The 21,502-nt window shown below is 32.3% G+C and overlaps 2 protein-coding genes across 2 annotated transcripts; one reads left to right on the forward strand and one right to left on the reverse strand.

Moving 5' to 3' along the window:
- Positions 1-7,716: 7,716 nt before the first annotated feature.
- LOC105788584 (ethylene-responsive transcription factor ERF105) lies at positions 7,717-8,680 on the forward strand. Its single transcript, XM_012615534.2, has one exon. It carries the CDS (start codon positions 7,744-7,746, stop codon positions 8,434-8,436), a length of 693 nt encoding a protein of 230 aa, XP_012470988.1. The 5' UTR covers positions 7,717-7,743; the 3' UTR covers positions 8,437-8,680.
- Positions 8,681-13,393: 4,713 nt separating this feature from the next.
- On the reverse strand, positions 13,394-17,318 carry LOC105788585 (lipid droplet phospholipase 1). Its single transcript, XM_012615536.2, has 10 exons — positions 16,994-17,318; positions 16,529-16,596; positions 16,153-16,223; positions 15,779-16,021; positions 14,942-15,117; positions 14,786-14,841; positions 14,639-14,691; positions 14,428-14,551; positions 13,847-13,944; positions 13,394-13,715 (listed from the first exon to the last, which is right to left on the reverse strand). The coding sequence occupies exons 1-10, from the start codon at positions 17,128-17,130 to the stop codon at positions 13,644-13,646; spliced, it is 1,098 nt and encodes a 365-aa protein (XP_012470990.1). The 5' UTR covers positions 17,131-17,318; the 3' UTR covers positions 13,394-13,643.
- Between the last annotated feature and the right edge of the window lie 4,184 nt (positions 17,319-21,502).

The following is a 21,502-nucleotide window of genomic DNA, read 5'->3' on the forward strand; positions in this document are numbered from 1 at the left end:
TTGAATGCTAAGGCTTCTCTTGACAACAAGAAGCTCTCCTTCAGAAACTTGTTCTATTTCTTCTTCCTCGTCGGAAGTCGTTTCGATTTCATTTTCAAGCTCTTCTTCGGATTCAATATCTCCGTTTGCGTGCACCACCATGGTACTTCGATTCGGGCATTGCCTTGCAATATTCCCTCTTCCAAGGCATTTAAAACATTTTATGTCCCTCGAACGGTTAGAGAACCCTTCAACAACCTTGCCTTTGCTCGGTTCAGCCATAGATTTATTCGTCTTTGATGGCACGAGGGATTCTCTGGATCGGTTCGTTGGAGTAGTTCTGTTGACACCTTGGCTCCATTTGGAAGGAGTCGCGGTAGAATAGCCTCGAACAGCTCCTTTGAGTCTTAGTTGCATCTCCACCTTGATGGCCATGTGTACTATGTCCACCACTTCGACATAATGCTGTAATTCTACAACGTTGGTGATGTCGTAGATGATACCTGCCAAGAATCACTCCATCGTTGCCGCTCGATCTTCTTGGACATCGGTATGAATCATTGCGATTTCCATCTCATTATAATAATCTTCTACAGTCCTCAACCCTTGAGAAAGGTTTTGGAGTTTCTGGTAAAGCTCTCGATGATAGTAAGATGGAATGAACCGTCTCCACATTAGTGCTTTCATCTCGGTCCAAGTGGCTACTGGTTGCTCACCATTTCTTCGTCGACTTGTGGTGAGTTGGTCCTACCAAATCATAGCGTAGTCGGAGAACTCGATTGCAGCTAACTTCACCTTCTTAGCCTCGGAGTAGTTGTGGTAGTCAAAAACTAGTTCTATCTTTTTTTCCCACTCCAAGTACGCTTCCAGATCAGACTTGCCTTGGAACGAAGGAATAGCAAGTTTTATATTCTTAAGATCATCGACAACTCGTCCTCGATCTCTTTGGCCTCGGTTTCATTGACCTCTCCGCCGATCGATTAGATTAGAACCTTGGTCACTCTCGACGTCACTAAGAACATCAAAGTCTTCCTCGAGGTCTCGTTGCTTTCCGCGGTTCCTTCATGGACTTTGAGGCATTCTCTCTCGTCGGCCTCGTTCTTCGACTAGGTCAAGCCTTTCTTGAATAAGCTCGAGCTTGTGATCGAATAAACGCTCCACTTCTCGCAACAGAGCTTGAAGGTTAAGATCTGGGACATTACGAACGGGTTGCCTTTCATTCCTTTCAGCCATATTCCTCTCCGGACTTCTAGACATGAACGAAGTTTAAAAAGAAATAACCTCACCACAAAACTTTACGTTCACTCGGAAAGAAAGAGTAAATGTCACTCACACTTGTGTTTGCGCTCTTTTTCAGCTTTTACCTCTGCTCTAATGCGCTCACACACTCGTGCCTTTTTTTACTCAACTTTCTCTCGTGATTTCGTAAGAGGCTCGATTTAACGTTATTATAAACTAGGGGGTCAGTTTCAAAGGGGTTTGCAAGGGATTAGTTGTTTGTTTGGGTAGGCTAAAGAAACAAAGGTCGATTTTAGAAATGTGGCGTAAGAAAGAATGAAGAAACAGTAGAGAATTTATCGGACTTACAAAGATGAAACAAATTTTCTTTTTTTTCTTTTTTTAATCACGATTTTTTTAATTACGAATTTTTTATTTCGAATTCTTCTCTTTTTTTCTTTGAATATATATTTTTTAATTTCAAATTTTTTTCAACTTTTTTTACATACCTAAACCGAGATATCCTCAAGCGTCCGTACTTCTAAGTTTAACCAACTCTGATACCAAATGATACGAACTCGGTTTAGTAGAGTAATTCGAATATATTAAGTGCCCAATCGTTAAATGAAGAAGTATAATTTGATTTTCGAAGTTAATTGAGATGATACTAAGTTTGGGTTAATGGTAATCAAGGATGGCTCGAAATAGGAAGGAAAAATGTATTTAGGTTAGGATGGAAAGAAAGGAGTTCGGGTTTTGGTCGATGGTAAATAAAGGTATGAAATGGTTTAGGTTAAGTTGAACTGAATTTGGTTTTAGAATTTGGTTTGCAGAGGAAATGGTTCAAAATAGGGAATAAGGATCAAGTAAGAACCAACACTATATTGAGTGCCGACCCAAAACTTATAGGACCTTAAGGTTAACAGAATTGGTCATTTTTGAACCTTGACCCGATACTTAGGTAAGTATGAACCAAAGGTATAATTGGGTGAACGCCACACTCGTTAAAGGGAGTGATAAGTTTGAAAAGAGACTCGGGTAGACACCACTAGAAGCTAGATAAGTCTTTCGAGTCTCGAGCGAAATTGGAGAGAAAGTGTCTCACAAAATCGGCAGCAATTCATTAACAGGAATTTCAAAAGTTCTTTTTACAATGAAAGAGCAAAGTATTTATAGCCTATCTACTAGCTAGCTGAGTGGTCAGCAAACAAGCTTAAAGACCAAGTAAATGTAGCTAGAATAAGCTAGAAAATTCCAGAATTAAAACCATTAAAATGCTGTAGCTAAATTCAGCTGAATGTGAGTCCAAGAGGCAGCTTCTAGATTAAGCAATGAACTTGGAAAACTTGAATGGTGCATGGCAACAGCTAGGTTCGGCCAATGAGCTTAAATAAGCTCATTCAATGTGCAACTATTGCTGAAAAGTTACCAGCAATTAAAGAGGTCTTGAGCAGTCATTTTAGGTGTGAAAACTCTGAAACGAACAGCCATATCATGTGAAAAGGATTCCAGCAATGTGAACGTCTTTAAAATAGCTTGGAGAGCTCATTGGTTGACTTGGGAAAATGGAATGGGCGGCCGAATAATTGTGAGCTGACATGGCCTTTTAATTCCACGAAAAGGCACCTAAAGACACTCAAAACAGCAGCTGGTTTTCTTTAATTCGGCTCTTTGATAAATGAAGCATTAATTGGTGCTAAACTTCATTTATATACTGCTTATGCATTTCCTCAAATAGGCGAAACATTGATGGCATTGTGGTGACCGAAAAAAGAATTTGGGAAAGAGGAATCAGCACCATTAAATTGCCATCCAAGCATGCACCTGCACATTAAATTCGTCAATTTAAAACAGCTTTGAGGCATATTTAATCAGCAGCATTAAATTCAGTTGGACACAGTTTAGAAAATGAAGCAGCATTAAATTCGGCTGGACACAATTTAGACATTATTAAATTTTTCTAAACTTTGGACATAATTAAAACGTCTGAATCTAGGACACATTAAAAAGCTGCACTAATTAGAACATATTTAATAGACTTAAGACATTTTAATAACATGCATAAAACATATTTAACACACATAATTAAATTTGTCCAGATTTAAACAAATTAAACACTAACAATTAATTAAGTTGATTTAACTATTTTAACTAATTCAAATAATATATTCCAACATCTATATTAAAAAATAAATTAAATGGAGCTGGACTTGAGCTGGTTCAAGGTCATTGAGCTGAAATGGAGTTAGGATCAGCTTGCAAAAAGTTACACGGGGAGTTCGTGGAGCTAGCCCAATTGTGTTCAATGTTTCCAGCTAACATTTTGTCCTATAATTGTTAAACTAAAGCCGATATCGCTTCCTTGAATTGCTTAGCAAGGGCTCGCGTAATTGGTCTTTGAGGAAGCACTATGGGGTCCTTGCCCGAGCTGGGCTCATTGTGGGGCGAGATCGCATCAGTTTGAAAACCAAATGATAGCCTATATTGCCACTCATTCTCGCTAGGATCAACTAGAAGTACCCTTGCTCCTGATTCGGTCTTTGTTGTAGAACCATCAACATAGACTAATCACATTTTTGAGCTATCAGTCGTGTTTACATCCTCTTGAGGTAAACTAATTGTTGGACTAATAGGCTTCTCAAAAGAACATTGAACTATAAAATCAACTAGTATTTGCAACTTTATTGTTGATTTCGTTGCGCACTCTACATCAAACTTGGCTAACTCGATGCTCCACTTCGTCATCCTTCCTGATGTGTTAGCTTTGGATAATATGATGATCTTGGAAGTAGGGACACAGCTTGTAAGTTGTAATAATCAGAGAAAAAAATAAGTTTTTTAATTTTTGAGTACCTTACCTCACCATTCTGTAACACCTTACTAACGTAGTACACTGGGAACTGGTGAACATCTTCTGCTCTAACCAAGATAGCTGCAGTTGTTTCCTCTAAGGAAGTTAAATGTAGGTAAAGGGTTCCTCCCACTCTTGGGGACATCAAAAGTGGTAGGGATGTAATGTATGACTTGAGATTTTCAAAGGCTCCTTGGAACTCTTCGGTCCATGAAAATGAAGTGCACAAGGCTTTAAAAAAGGGTAAACATTTTTCTCCTATTCGTGAGACAAACCTGTTAAGTGCGACCACTCTTCCTGTCAAACGCTGCACATCCTTTATTGTCTTCGGAGGAGGCATATCCAGGATTGCACAAATCTTTTTTGGGTTTGCCCTAATTCCTCTTTATGAGATCATGAAACCTAAAAATTTACCAACTCTGACATCGAAAGCATATTTGTCTGAATTTAACCTCATGTTATAAGCTCACAACACAGCAAACGCTTTAGTCAAATTCTTCACATGCTCACTAATGGTAGAACCCTTTACTGGCATATCATCAACATAAACATCAACACTTCATCCATCACTAGAACTCTGCCCATGTTGTTCACTATTCTGAGCCACAAAATATTTAAGCTCACTGTTGCAAATCGCTTCCACAATAACGTCTTTTAAGGAAGTACATTCTTCCGTTTTATGACCTCCATCTTCATGAAAGGTGCACCTGTCTTTTGCATTTGATCTTTTCGCGTTATACCTGATAGGTGGAGTAGTTGACAAAATACCTAAAATTTGACTTGAGTCAGAATATATGCACGTGTAGCATTCAAAGGAGTATAAGTTTCAAATTTACCATAATGAGGGTACCTTCTTACATGCTTAGGCTGCGATCTCTGGTAAGTTTTTGGTGAATCACCTTGCAATTTCCCTTTCTGTTGTCCACTACCCTGTATACGCAAAGTTTGAGAAGATGGACCCTAACGATTACGAAACGCTTCTCTATTTCTAGAACTTTTATCCTCCCTCTAGAATGTACCATGAGCTTTCCTCTTGATCTCTTCTGCCTCAGCGAGCTTGTGAGCCCTTTCATACAAATATGCTAAACTTTGTGTTTTATTGTCTATGAACAAATACTGTACGTGCTCATTTAAGACTCCCATGATAAAAGAATCAATGGCCTATTGATCTTCTAGATTCTTTGTATTAACATTATTGCGTGAAAATGCTTAACATAATCTTACAAACTTTCTCCTTCTTTCTGTTTAACAGACATCAGGCTCATAGGTGTATTCATTATTGTCTTGTGCGCTCAGAATCTACCCAAAAACATCTGTCCTAACTGTGAAAAACTTTGAATAGAACCTTGCGAGAGGGACAAGTACCAATCCTTTTCACTTCCTTTGAGGGTTGTTGAGAAAGTTTTACACTTCGCAGCATCGAAAGCTCCCAACACATTCATGTAATCATTGTACTGTATGAGGTGTGCTCACGAGTCCCTTCTACCTTCGAACATTTCTTTAGAGACCTTAAAATCTGACGATAAACTCACCACTGCCACCTCAACAACCAACGAATTATTGGAAAAGAATAGCCAATCCATGTCCTAATAATCCAGATGCAAAGCTCGCACATCTATTCGTAGAGCATCTATTTTATTCTGCCAAGGTTTTGCATACAACCTAAAACCACCCTCATGAACATTGATATTACCATGGAGATCAGAGTCATCAAATTGTACCTTCTTCTTGAGTTCTTCATTTTGTTTCAACAACTCTTGCTGAAATGCTTGTTGTTGTTCATATCTAACACTTTGCAAAGTCACTTGCTTTCTCATCAACCTCATTATTTCTTGAAGAGCAATAAATTGTTGTGGAAATGCCTCATAGTCAAAAGAGAATGATAACCCCTGGCTAGAAGGGTTTCCATGACCGACGGGGACATTCAAGTCCAAAGAGTTTAAGGCTCCTGCATGAGCCAAGTTACCTAGGTTCTCTAGTCGATCTGCAAACCAACCAACGAATAAATCCATCTCACTAGGTTGATTCCTAGCACCATAATTCTCAAGCTGTCTAGAAAAGAAATCGATGGGGAAATTGTCATAAGGGTGAGCCATTTCTAATTGAGAATCTGAATATCGAAATTTCTCCACGCTCACCGCACCAAATTATTAAGTATTTTGATGTGTATCTTCAAGATGGAGAAAATCGAGTATTTATAAAACATGGTTACTATTCATTGAAGTGAAGTCCTAGGTAGCTCAATGCATGCCAACATGTATACTGTTTTAGACTTAACACATGTTCATTGGTCCACTCACTTAACTTTGCAACCTTTACCTGTGAACACTTAGGGGCATGCAACCTAGGCTCGCGAGCCCTCCTCACGAACCCCCCCTAATGTAGGGCTTGCGGACTGGGCTTGAAAGCCCTCCTCTTAGGTCACAGGTCGGCAGTTCGGGTTTTAGGTCGGTAACGGGAAATACAAAAACAAAATCGTTGATTCCCTATCCCAATCGAGTTAAGCAACTTAAAATTGAAAATAAAAACCCAACAATCGACTTAAACGAATACTCTTTGATTTTTTTATTTCTAGTTTGTTAAACAAAATAAAAATAAAAATCGTTGACTCCCTAATCCCAATCAAATTTTCCAAAATTCTTAAATCCAAAATTCCCAAAATTTGGGTCTTGGGATGAATCATTCTTATAGGTCAAAGGGAGCTCTTTTTCATGGTGAAAGGCACAGATTGTTGGCGAAAAAACAATGAATCGAGAATTTAAGAGAAGCGAGAAAAATATGTTAAAGAAAAAAATAGAAGAAAATTTGAAGAAACAAATAGAAATGAATCATTCTTTCTACCAACAAAATAAACAAATATTTTTTTTAAGTTTTGAAGTCCTCTTTTTAACCGTTTAGGTTTTCTTTCCTAGCCTACAGCGTTACATGTCATTCTTTCACTGGAACATGTGTTTGTGTAAAAAGTTAACACTACTAAATTAGGGAATAAAAGATCATATACCACATTAGACAAATTAAAAATAAATTAGAGTATGGCATTGAAATTTTTGTCAAAGTACAGACGAGCTTTTGTATTATCCCAAAAAATTCTGTACATGAAACACCTCCCTCCAAATCTTGAATTGCATTAGTGTGGAGAAATTGTGTCGCTGTCAAAAATGGTGGCCACCTCCACTCATCACCCATCAGCCGTTCATTTTTTTAAAAGCAAGTGGCCATTTGTCTTATTCAACATAAATTTTGAATGTCTGACAAAAATGGGCGAACAAGTTATCCAGTTTTGCAAGGTAAAATGTTTGTTGACTGGTTTTATTATTAATTAATTAGATTTGAAAAACGTGGTAATTAAAAGTCTTAGAGACATTGAAAACTGTATATTAGTTTGAATGTGCATCTTTTCAACATTTCTTTGTAAAATATACAAAGCAATTATAGTCCATAATCTAACTTATTATACATATTGTATGAATTAGCAGAAGAAGAAGCAGCCTGGAAAGTAAGATTAGCATGGGCATGGGACCCTTGAGGAATATAAAAATGACGACAAGAGATCAACTTGTGGTCTGGGCCCCCCACGATACTTCCTCTGTCTATCCTAGAAGCTTGTCTGAAATCTCCCCCCTTCAACTGCTTTTTCTTCCCTCTATATACCCCAACTCTTGCCTTTCCACTCAAATCAACTCTTTTTCCTACATATGCCATCTTCTGAAGAAACATTAGCCTTGGAACTCATTCCAGAACATCTTCTTACTGACTTTGCTTCCATGGATTCTTTTCTTGCCAGTCTTCATCATATAGTGGAAGCCCCACAATTCTCTCAAATCCATAGCCCCAATCAGATGAAACAGTCTACTCTAAGCCAACGCCGTCCTTCTATAAACGTCGCCATTCCCGCACCGAAAGTGAACGTAAGCGACGAGCAGAGGCATTACAGGGGTGTTAGGAGACGACCTTGGGGTAAATTTGCAGCTGAAATTAGAGACCCCCACAGAAAAGGTGCGAGGGTTTGGCTGGGAACCTTTGATACCGCCATTGAAGCTGCTAAAGCTTATGATGAAGCTGCGTTTAAGCTTCGTGGAAGTAAAGCTATATTGAATTTTCCTCTTGAAGCTGGAAAATCAAGTTCAGCCCACTCTGAATTAACTAAAGCTTGTATAAAAAGGAAAAGAGAGGAGGAAGAAGAAGAAGGGAGAGTGGAGAGTAAAGTAGTGAAAAGAGAGAAGGAGGAAAACGCGGTGAAGGAGACGGGAAGTGTGACGCCGGGAGTATGTTTAACGCCGTCAAATTGGACGGGGTTTTGGGATAGTGAAGATATGAAGGGAATATTCAGTATCCCTCCCTTATCTCCGTTATCTCCGTTTGGGTATTCAGGGCTTGCGGTTATGTGAAACGCTTTTGGTGGGTTTTTGGACGCCGTTAACTAAAATCAGGAATGGTTGGCTGACGTGGCTAGTTCAATTATCCGAAGATAGAAATTTGTTCAATCATTAGTGTACATACTCTACATTGCGGCCCAAGCCTTTTGTTTTACTATAACATTCTATTTCTTCTTTTATTTTTTTTAGTGAATGATAATTTTAAGTGATTATGTTATTTACTTTAATAATTGAATTATATTCGTCCTTTTGATTACTTGATGGATATGTCAGATTAAAATTTGATTATTATAAAGTATCCTTTTATTTATTTTTTATATAATCCATGTAGAATTTTGTTGAGCTAGCGGTCGTATTAAATAATTGGTAATTAAGCTCCAACGCTTCGTCTATTAATTGTAAATTATTTAGTCATAGAATCAATCCACTATAAGTCTATTAATTGCATGACTAATCTCCTTGTTATATATCATTACGAAGCAATATATATTATGTTTTTGTCTAATGACCTTGTCATATATGTATTACACTCATAAGATATCATTGATCCCTTTAAGTTAAAATTTATTCACCTAATCCAATCTATTTTATCTCATTATCACCATTATATCTTCTATGTTGATAATGATAATTACTTACAAACAAATGATCCAAGGCCACATTTCATTCATAATTCATACAATACCATCGAGAAGATATCATTTTCTCTTTATGAATTCTGCTATTATGAGTGAAGTCATGCCATATATAAGTCATGTACTCGATATACCAACTTTCAACTCACTTCCACGAGAGCTCAGTGTTAGCTCGATAATGGGTAAAAATTCAATCGAAATAACCAAGAGGGGGGTGAATTGACCTTTTAAAAATATGACTGAAGCAATAAAAGCACATGAAACAATTAACACAGCGATTTAGAGTAGTTCGACCCCAATTGCCTACTCCACTACCTTAGCTTTCCACAACTAAGGATTTTCTCAAATTTAGTAATTTGATCAACCTTTGAGGATAAGGTTTAACCTTACAACTTTCTTAAGATTTTTACACAAATCTTAAGACTCAAAGTCTCTCAAAGACAAACAAATAAGCAAATAAAGAAATGACCCTTACAAGATCAAAATGTTTGCCAATTAAGCACAATTACAAAAATAAAAAAAACACTTGAGTTGATAGAAAAATAATGAAGCTCACAAGTGTATGTAAGAAAAGAATGAAAAAATTAAGCACAAAAGTTGTTTGATTGATCTTTAGACTTCAACAATCTTTTTTGTTGTTGCAGGACCTTTAGAAGTTGATATTTATACCCTCCAATTGATTTCCAATCATTGTGGTTGTTGGTATATTGATTAGAGCCATTGAGGATGAAAATATCAGTTCATTAACTTCACCTGCACCAACAAGTATTGATACTTTTTCTATGAGTATCGATACCAACATCACTTAATGCCTAATTTAGTGACCGTTGAATCATTTCTATCGATACCCATAGAAAGTAATCGATATCAAATAAAAAGTATCGATACTTGATAAATACTTTACAAGTCAGAATGTCAATTTCATATCAATAAAAGTATACCATTATTGATACTTGAAGAAATTTATTGATACCAACAAAAGGTATTGATACCATATCGATACTTGGTAAACATTTTGGAAAAGCAGAATGTCATTTTCAGATTGATACCAAAAATATATCGTTAAAATCTTGGTTTTATCGATACTTAATAAAATTATTGATACTTGACAAAAATTATCGATCATGGATCGGTACTTTTTGGCTTGAAGCAAATTTAGCTTTTGAAAATTGCATAAGACTTTGTTTTAACTAACTTGGCTTTGAAAAATTTTCTAAGTATAAGTTCAATATTTTTTCTTTTAAGATATCATTTAAGATAAGTTTTTTCAAGTATTGTTTTAAAATGATTTTGATTCAAAACATAATATTTCTTATATCAAAATTATTTGCCAAGTAAAACTTAGTTTAACACTTAGGTTTTCAATATATCAAAACACGAGTTATGTACACATAACTAGTCATTTATCCGAATTGAGATAAGTTATACCATGAACGTCACGAGTGAATAAATACCTAAATGATAGATAAATTCAACTTGGATCCAATCTAATGTATTGTTAGTCTTAACAATCACATCTATTTGTCTATTTCTAGAAGTCAATTGCTTTGATAACCAAGATAAGCTATCTCCCAATTAAACTTATAGACAACATAATAGTTTCCTATTTGTTTTGAATCAATAACCCAATTTGATTCTTATAGACTATGAACAATTTAAATTACCTACTAATATAAGTTTTCTTCACTTATTATAATATGTTCTTATAATGTAAATTAATATTAATTAACTCTTGAGTAATCAAAAGTTAATAGTTTTTGTACATTTGCTTTTCATGCAAAAACTATGGAGTACAAACACAAAAGATATAACTAATTAATCATGCAAAAATTTATTTATTTATTCAACTAATTTGAAATTTACAAGTAAAATGAAGAAATCAATGCACAAATCCTAATAGATGGTTCACACAATATTGAGGTGTTGAAAATCGCTACAAGAGAAAAGATAGTAAATATAATCAAGGTAGAAAGTTCTTGAAAGACCCACCTAAAACTAAGGATGGGTATAAGTGAGGATTATCCTCCACTGGTCCTAGGTTTAGATACATAATCGGGGCTAGTCTTGTGGTGGTCGATCACTTAGGTAGCATAATAGCCTCCTAGATAGGCAAAGATGAAATTAACGTGAATTAGATGAAATCCCACATGTGTTCTGTGTGAAAGGAAACTCAATACTAGTCTTTAATTAGATAAGTCAAAGATGTACCATATAGAAAGTGGAAATGTCTGCAAGAATCATAGCTAGCATGGCATTGTCCATAGATGAAGTCATCATTGCTGAGGTCGAGACGATGCGAGGTGAGGATGAGAAGACAAGTTTTGACAATGTACTGATAACAAAAATTGTTCCCAGGTCTCAATGTGGAAGTCGCCTCCCTAATGGTTCCATCATTATAAATAAATTAAAATAGGTAAAACAAGTTAGTACGATTTGAGGACCATGGCAATTGCTGACCCCTCGCTCTTGTTTTTAGTAAAAGATGGAGGACCCAATGTGTTGTTCATACATAAACACAATGGATTCTCTGGTTAACAAAATATAATTGGATTATTTTCATTTTTTCTTAATACAAATAACATTGGATTTTTCTTCATAAAGTAGTTTATTCTTTTAGGGTAAACTATATTGTAAATTTAATTTTTTTTTGTTATTAAATTATGAAAAAATATAAAATGGTAATCCAATTAATCGTATTTTAATTTATTTATTTATTGTTAACAATCGTTAATTTCTTTCTAAAAACTTAATCCCTAACTTTTACATATTGTATAATTGTAAAATTATACAAAATATACCCATTCATCAAACTACAGAAAGCTGTAAAATAGAAAATTATAGAACCAAATATTTCAATCTATAAAAAATGTTAGAACTTGTCTAAGCTCCAAAGATCCACCAGCTTAACATGGAAACAAACAGATGAAAAACTAATTTACTAACAAGACACACTCAAATGCCATTTAAGCATAACAAATTTGACCCACAAAGAAATCCAAATAATAAAAAATTGTTTATAGCTGGAAACCACCATATCTCTCTATCTCTCAATTTACATAAAAAAAAATGAATTACAATGTCATTTACTATTTTACTAATTCAATATCAATTTTAAAGATTCATTTTATTATGTTACTTGAAAATGAAGTATAAGAGTGTAGCAACAACATATTTAAATTCTAGGCCTATGGTTGGGTTTGGATTTTGAATTATGGATTTTGATAAATAACAATAGAGAAAATGGTGAGGAAAAGGAAAAAATGTTTTCTTAAAACTATTATAAAATTTAAGTTTCAAATTTTAGAGATATAAAATTATTTCAAAATTTTTTAAAATAAAAATAAAAAAGTTAGAATGAAACCAAATTACTCCATGTTTCGGTTATCCTGGTGACAAAAGAGAAACTAAAATAAAATTAAGAAACCTGCCATATTTTTTTCTTTTGAAAATTACTAGACCTGACCTTTTATAACTAATAAAATAAATTTAATTTAATATTATAATAATTTTGATTTTCATAATCATATATCTATTGTTTATTTAATTGTTTCAAAATACCCTACGTATATAGTTAAAGTTTTGATGATTGAAACATCAACAATTATTGGACTTACATCTTATTCAATATATAATACTTCATTTAATTTAATAATGATTATAAATATCTTTTATATTTAGAAACCAAAATCTATTTAATTTTTTAAGTCTTAAAATGAAATTTTCATTTATAATTGAAATTTCAATTTTTTATCCAAATAAAAAGTCACAAATTTCAAAACTACACACTTTGATTCAAAGTACAATGCTAAACATAAACTTTAATTTTGTTTAATTTTATACTTCAAATATTAATTTAATTCATTTTTCGTAAATTATTAACTCAATTATCAATATAACACTATTTTAAATATACATAATGCAATACAAATAATTATATATATATATATATATATAATATAATAAATTGATATAATTATTCTTTTAAATCTATACAATTAAATCGAAATTAAAGATAATTGTATCAAATCAAAGTTTATGTGTAGTTTTAAAATTTATTCAAATAAAATATATTATTTTTCAAATTTTCTATTTTTAATTCATATAGTGAATCCTTTAATTCTTTTTTAAAAAGAATATTTTAATTATCAAATACAATAAACCTTACATGAAGAAACCAATTTATTTCTGTTAAAGCTCAAGTAAATATAAAGTACCTTGAGAATATATTTAACCACATAAAAGATTAAATTCTATTTACTTACTACTATAAAATATTGAAATTATAGCAAGCTTCCTCAAACTTTAGAATGTTTTAAATGATCAAAGACAAGAAATTATTAAACAGCTTTCACGAACCGTAAATTACTGAATAATATCTCGTTAGAACACGTATTTATGTCGGTGTATATTGCTGAATGTGCACGTGTATACAACATAAAAATGATCAATGAATGAACAAAATTTTCTTCGTGACTGCTAAAACCAATCATAGTTTTCATACCCATCCTTTGCCAATGGGGGATTTCAAGCACCGACTTACAGTGAGTTGCAAAAATTTATCTTTGCTTACCTAAAAGGAGTTCTTCATGTGTGAAAATGGTCGATCAGATGTTGGATTACGTCCGCACCTTCTGTATGCATAAATTCATCTTTAACCTGCAAAATGTGCAGAGTAGGAATTAGCACATCAAAACAAACTTAAAAGCATAAATGATCTCATGCATGAATATAAACCATTGGTAGTACCCAATGAATGGATAGAGATTCATAGAGAAAGAGAGGGCAACCTGTATGACACTGTGAGCAGCAAACCTCAGTCGACTGTTGTGAAAACTAACATCTACTTTTTCCCATGAAACTCGGGATAGGCCTCTAACCAGTTCCTCTGCACAACATTATTGGATTAATGGAGTTGTACAATCTGGAAACACTAAAGAAAGTAACATATGGTAATAGGAGGAAAAAGCATTCAAGTAAGGTTACTTGGTCATGGAAATTCATTAAGAAACAGAAAACCATTTAGATGCAATGGAAATTAAATTCATAAGGATAAGGCAACAAATTCACTAAAAGTCGGACAGAAGAAAGCTGAACACTTTTTTTTTCCTTCCATGGTAAAAAGGAGACCAAAGCCTAAGAGGAATTAGTGAAGGAGCATTTGTGAATGTTGGGGATTAAACCTTGCTGGAACCCAACTTCCTAAGTTGAACCATTTGCGCTAAGGCTCGGATTGAGAGAAACACAACATAAGATAAAAAGTTTATTTTGGGAAAGCAAGCTAGTGAACTTTGAATGCTGAAGACAACCAGAAAAAGCAAACAAAACAAAAGTAACATTCCATCTCAAGTCAGAAACTAAGTCTGTATACCTTCTAGCTTGTCAGATGAGCCATCATCCTCTGTTGAAATAGTTTCATACTGTTCAGAATCACATGCCTTGCAGTGCTCTTCATACACAATATGTGGATACTTTTCATTTAGAGACTCCCCCCACTAATAACATTACAGAACTGGTCATTAATAACCAAAAGAGTAGTAAATATGAACTAAATTGTAAAAAGTTCTCAAAGATGATAATACCTTTGGCAGTTCACTTTCCCGTCTTATTGATGATGTTCTCCAGCCCACAATATCTAATGAATATTTTATTAACAGAAAACAAATAAAATTCAGCACAGATCTGGAATGGGTGACAAAAAAATTGAACAGATCATGGGGAAAGGATACGATCATAGCCAACATTGGCATACAGCACCCGTCGTTTGAATAAACGCAGTGCAGACCTGCAAAAAAAGTTTACTATTTCAGTCATTTTACGAATTTAGGTCTTAAAATATCAAATCTTAAGTAACTTGACAAAAAAAAAAAGTTCATACTGCATACATGAAATAACACTCTTCATAATCTTCCAACATTCGCTTAAGCAGTGGAGGCTGCAGTTGAGGCTTTTCTTCATCATCATCAGTAAGAAAAAGGTGCCGACCTGTTCTCCTAAATATCCAATGAATAACATAACTTGCAGCTTTCTCAAAAGCAGTTACCCCAAAAAGAAATGGTACCTGTAAACAAACATTTTATTATTACATACATAAACCAACAACTGCTAAAATCTATAGAATAAAAAACAGGAGCAGAACTGGTGAGGATCCAATGTAGAAGAGATTTTAATATTAAAACACTATTTTAAGTTTAAATAAAGTTAAAGGCTCAAATCTCACTGCTAACAAGTAATTTTTTGATAATAAAAAATAAAATAAATATAAAACCGGTTTCTGCAAGTTCAATAGGTTTATAACCAATTCAATGAAATCCATGTTTAATATATATTATTGAACTAGAGAAGCCACTGGTTAAACCAATTCGGCTTTTCATTCACTGCTAAAATCCTTGACATACCAACACTGGTGAGAGATAATATGCTGTATAACACACAAAGTATGCCATACTCTATATGCTTTGTTTTACAATCGGCAAAACATAAGATACAATCAACAAAGTACAACAGCAAACACAAAGTCATAAACCAAATCTATTCCAGACCAAAAACAACCAAATTAGAGAACACACTCTGAAACATAATGAAAGCTGGAAATGTTGAATAACTCCTTCACAGTGATCTTTGTGTGTGACTAAGCATGTGCAGAACACACACACAGAGAGAGAAAAATAGCGTGTTTTAGCTATTACATTCATCTATGCATGTTAAGACAAAGAAGCTACCTGCTTATTGCCCCTTGAACCAAGATGAGGTGTCGCAACAGTTATAAAGTTAATAGCCTCTAGGCCACCAATTGTAGCCCTTGGTTCTTCCTTGCATCCATTACCGGATATATCATCTTTAACTTCTTCCTTAGGTGGTCTATAGAGTTTCCCAATCGCATATCTAGCCACTAGTCCTCCCACAGAATGTGCAACAAAAGAGATCTTACTTAGATTAGGCTTTTCTTGAATAACATCAAGGACCTAGCATTGAAACATTTTTGTTGATAGCAAATAAGATTATGTAATTGATAATCTTATATTAGAACAGATAAATTTCATTGATTTTGAGTTTTGACAACTTAAATAGGGTATTATTAACAAAGTGCGCTAACCTCATTTGCCAACCGTTCACCCATTACATCCACACCATCTAAAGTAAGCTTAGCCATATTCCGTTCACTGCCTGCAGAACAAGTTAATCATCCAAGTAAAATCAAGCAGACATACTGTATCCAGAAACTTAAACATCAACATTGCTGGCCTTACAAACTAAACACTCAACAGCTTACTAAAAAGTAAAAGTCTTGTTTAAAAGGAGATTTTGAGCAATGCAGAAAATCAACTCAATGGTTTTTGATACCACTATGAATGAATTGATGGTTCCAACATCCCCTACATTCTAAAGAAGATATGAACAACTAACAAACATACAAGAGAAGCAGCAAGCGCTGTTTTCTCTGAAAAAGGATGCCCAAAAATGTTACTTACAATGGACAAATACTTTATCGGGTAGCCTTCTAACAAATTGCTCTGCTCCATACTTCCAATTTGAAGAACTGCACAAGCAAGCATACAACCAATGCCGGAACCAATTTCAGGAGAATTTGTAATAATATTAATATTCGATAATACTCCGTAAATAGAAATTATAACACGATTTAACACAAGGGAATCGAAAATTTCCATGTGAATTGGAAATGATGCAATGAATGATCATGCTACAACAGAAGAACAAAAGAAAATTTTCAATTCAAATTCAACATTGATAGAGCTAATCCAAGAATCAGATCATAATTTAACATCATAATTTAACAACTTCAAATTAAACCGAGCATAAAATATGGCTACAACTAAGAAAGAAAAAAAATTAACAGTAGAAGATAAATAAATCAAAACAAATCCAATTGAAAAAACATCTCAATGTTCTGTTAAAGGAAAAAAAAAAAACCAGACCTGCCGAGGATTCCATGGACCATGATAACAAGATGATCAGCTGATGAAGAAAAAGAATCTTTACAGCTCCAAACATCGCGACTCCCATTCACCGACTCCGACGAACAAACTTCATCGGTGGCGACGTCGTTTTGCATCCTCAATAACTTGAAATCCTTGAATTATATATATTCTTAGTGATGTTCAGTAAACTAGCAATAACAAGAAGTTAATTCGAATTTGAATTGAAACTTAGTTCGGAGATGATCCAAGATTGTCGACAAAATATTAATAAAAAGGAAGGAGAAAGCGCGAGAAAAACAAGGGTAAGAATTTGTTGGAACTTTGAAAATAAATAAATAAATGAGGGATAGGAAAAACCTGAAAGCGAAGGAAACGGAGTCAGGGAAGACGTGGCGAGGAGAGCCTACAAACGGAAACTCTATGCATGGTCAAATTTACATATGCTCCTTATATTTTCCCTTTTTGTGCATCCTCTACTGTTATTTAGCTTAATTGGTCCTGTATTTTTGAAATGTTAATTTTTAGTCCAAATGTACACGAAACAGTTCCCCTGTTGAGATTAATCTCTGGTTTAATTTTTTTAAAATATATTTTTCACAGACTCTTTTCCTTCTCCAATGAAAAGCTATTGAAAAGATAAGTAAATAATGATGGGTGAGAGTTGAGTTTAGTCAATCTATACTTTTTTGGTTTAATAATTGAATTTTATATTTTTTAATTTGGTACTTAATTTTTTAATTTAATACAAATTACTTCAATATACTATAATATTTATTTTTATAAGATAATAAAATAATAAATGTATGATTCACATGTGGAAGATGACATGAAATTTCTTTTTGTATTTTAAATATTCAATTACTTTTTATTTATTTTATTTTGAGTTTTAAAACTCTTGTTTTCTTTTTAATATTCACTTGTTAAGCATAGCTCAAAGCATAATTTTTAACATATTTCCTTTGCTACTAAAGATATTTTTGTGGATTTGAGGGTTTTGTGAAGGTTAGTCCATACTTTAAACATGCAATCTCTATTAAACCATTCCTGTCATTAACAATTTAAGTAACTTCAACCCATATGTAAAGTAAAATGTGAGCATATTGTTGCGAAACAAAGGAAACTTCAAAAAAAAAAAGATAAATATTATTGTCATTAAATTTCATATCATCTATCTCTTGTCAGTCATACTGTATTTATTTTTGTCCCATCATAGAAAAAAGACTAACACCGGTATCGTTTTGAGATAATTTATATAACATTTGACAATTTTAAGTATTAAATTAGATAAAAAAAATTTTGAGCACCAAATTGAAAAGAAATGCGAAGTTGAAGTACGAAATTGGATTTTTTTTTCTTTTTCCTTAAAAAAAACCAGCTACATCTATTAGTGCTCTGAGAACGTGGAACTTGAAAAGATTGTTGGTGATACTAGTAAGTAAATAAAAGGAGATAATTAATGTTGAAAAATAAATAGTGAGTTAAATTATAAGTTTCTAATGCAAATTGATTATTTCCCTCAACAGTCAAAACTTGAAAACAGTGGGAGAAATAAATACCATAAAAACGATTACACACACCTAAGTATTTATTCTATTTATTACACTTACCTTAACTTTACACCCTTAAATTTTAATTAAATTGATTTCAATCGGTTAAATTAGTTTTTAATCGGTTTGTATTAATTTCGGTCTAATCAATTTAAAAGTATTTTTAAATTGATATACTAATCGATTCTTGATTTAACTAGTTTGACCGACTAATCCGCTTAAAAAAATATTAGAATTAGGGTTACCAAATTATTAAAATTTAATTTAGTGTTAGAATGTTAAGATCCCTTGTATTAATTACAATTAAAGCGTTCACTAATCACCATTCAATGTAAGGGTAAATTACAAAATGTTACTAAACTATTGCTTTTATTCTATGTTGACCATTAAATTATTAAATTTTTGATTTAGTCACTAAATTTTTGAAATAAAATATTTTGATCACTCTTCCATTAGTTGTCGTTAGATGAGTGATGAGAAGCTTATGTGAGCTTTAATTTATTGGTTTAATAATAAATTTAGCCTTTAATATTTACACATTCTATCAATTTAATTTTAAATATATATAAAATATTTAACAAATTTAACCTCAATGTTAACAAAATATGTCATTTTAGTTCAATTCTAAAATTCAATGAATATAACCTCAAAATTTACAAAATTTATTAATTTAGTTCTAATTTTGAAAATTTCAGAAAAAGGAAAGATATTTTTAAAATTATATAAAAGAAAATCCAATGGCATCTAACATTTTAAATTCTTTTCTTCTCTCTTCACATTTCCATGGCTAAATCAAGTTAGAATGTTCAACTTGAATTTGAATTTTGAATTTCGTTTGATATAAGTATCATATTTTATAAAATTATAAATTAAATTAAATTATTTATAAGATAATAATAATTTAATTATATTTTAATAATTCTATAATATTAATTTAATTATTGTTTTTAATCATATCATTTGATACTAAATTGAAGGCTCAATTTAGAATTAGAACTAAATTGATAGAGGGTTAAATTTATTGAATTTTTAAAATTTGAACTAAAATAACAATTTTTAAATATTGAGGGCTAAATCTTTTATTAGACTAATAAAAAAACTTACATCAACTTTCTGTCTCTCATCTAACTGCAACTAACGGGAAAGTGACCAAAATATTTTATTTCGAAAATTTTAGTGACTAAATTGAAATCAATAAATTAATAACCGTTTTTGTACTTTACCCTAAATGCAAATACATTTATTTCTAACTTGACACTAGACTTGTTTATGGGCTGGGTCGGGGCCCGCTCGAAAAGTGAGAAGATTTAGGTAAAAATATAGGCTTGAAAAATAGGTTTGGGCAAAAAAAAGGCCCGTTTATAAAACAAATCTGGCCTCGGGTAAAGCATTTTGGCCTGGGCCCGTCCTGAATTCACTAAAGGACAAAAAAATCTGATTTTTTTTGCTATTTTAATGCTATTTTCTTGTTGTTTTCACCCTATTTTTCTACCATTTCACTATTATGATGCTACTATCTTGTTGTTATTGTATATTGTATAACACTTGTTTTATTGTTAATTTTGTTATTATTTTAGAGGCATTTGCTTGTTAAATTGCATCTATCTTAGTCATATTTAAGTATACATATTTTTTAAAAATTTATTTTCAATTTGTTGGGAAATATTTATTTTAATATTTTTAATATTTTTGATGTATTATATATATTTACAAATTATATTAAAAATTAATATGGACGAATCAGGCCTGAATTTTAGCATTTTTATCCGGACCGAACTTGAACAAAATTTTAAGCTCATTTTTTGAGCCAAACCCGAGCCTAAAATTTTAATTGGACCTGACCCAGCCCATGAACATCTCTACTTGACACCCACAAATAGGATATCATTTATTCTATACTAACTTTTATATATATATACTTATCAAAATAAAAGAATCTAAACTTGAGAAATATGATGGTTGAACAACTTATAAAGGAACTCAATATTCATAAGTATGGATGAATGAAATTCATCTTCAAAAATAAATTCTAAATATACCTATTTTATTATTTAATTAATTTCTTTGTCATATCTATATACTTATAAAAGGAAGATCTAATTGACGTATGGTTCCACCTTCATGTTTTTTATGACATTTAAAAAAATTAAAATTATCTCGGTGCCTTTATTATGCCTAAATTTAAAATTTAATCATTATAACTAAATTTCTAATATAAATTGGTCAATGTATTTTTATAATATTATTAGTTAATCCAAATAATTAATATTATTGACCTTTCAATTAAAATGTCACATGTTTATATATAATTTGAAAAGCCTAAATGTCTTAGAAATATACCATCTTCCAAAGTCTACTTTGCTTTTTCCTTTTGATATTATAGGACAATGATCAAGTTTTTGCTTTGGCCCTTATACTATATTAAAATTTGAATTTAAACACGTATATTTTAATTTTGAACATAATATAATTTTTTACTTTTATTATGTCATTAATCAATTTAAACAGTTAATATTGTTAATTATTTCGGTTAAAAAATTTTATTTTATCATTATAAGTTAAAAGGGACTTCATTTTTTTATACAAACATTTCCATTCATTTTTTGTTAGTAAATGTTTCTTCCTTCTTTATTGGTCACATGCATTAATTATTTGCTGAATGCTGGCACTGTCACTGATGCTGATTCAAAGCTAGTTGAATAAATTTGCTCTTCCTTTTTCCCCTCCCCAAGTGCTGTAGGACAGGTTAATGGTGATCCACTAACTATTCATCTAAATTTCTTAAAAAAAGAGAAAGAAATAGCACCCTTACACAAATACAAAAAGCATGTCAATATTTTGGATTCATTCCAAGCCAATTTGATTAGAAAATGTCTAACTATAAGAATTTGCTAAATGAAAATATATAATAATCTAAAGTCAAATTTATTCAGATTTTTAAAAAGAATTAAACCTAAAT

This window comes from Gossypium raimondii, chromosome 2, assembly GCF_025698545.1.
Source record: "Gossypium raimondii isolate GPD5lz chromosome 2, ASM2569854v1, whole genome shotgun sequence".
Classification (NCBI taxonomy): Eukaryota; Viridiplantae; Streptophyta; class Magnoliopsida; order Malvales; family Malvaceae; genus Gossypium; species Gossypium raimondii.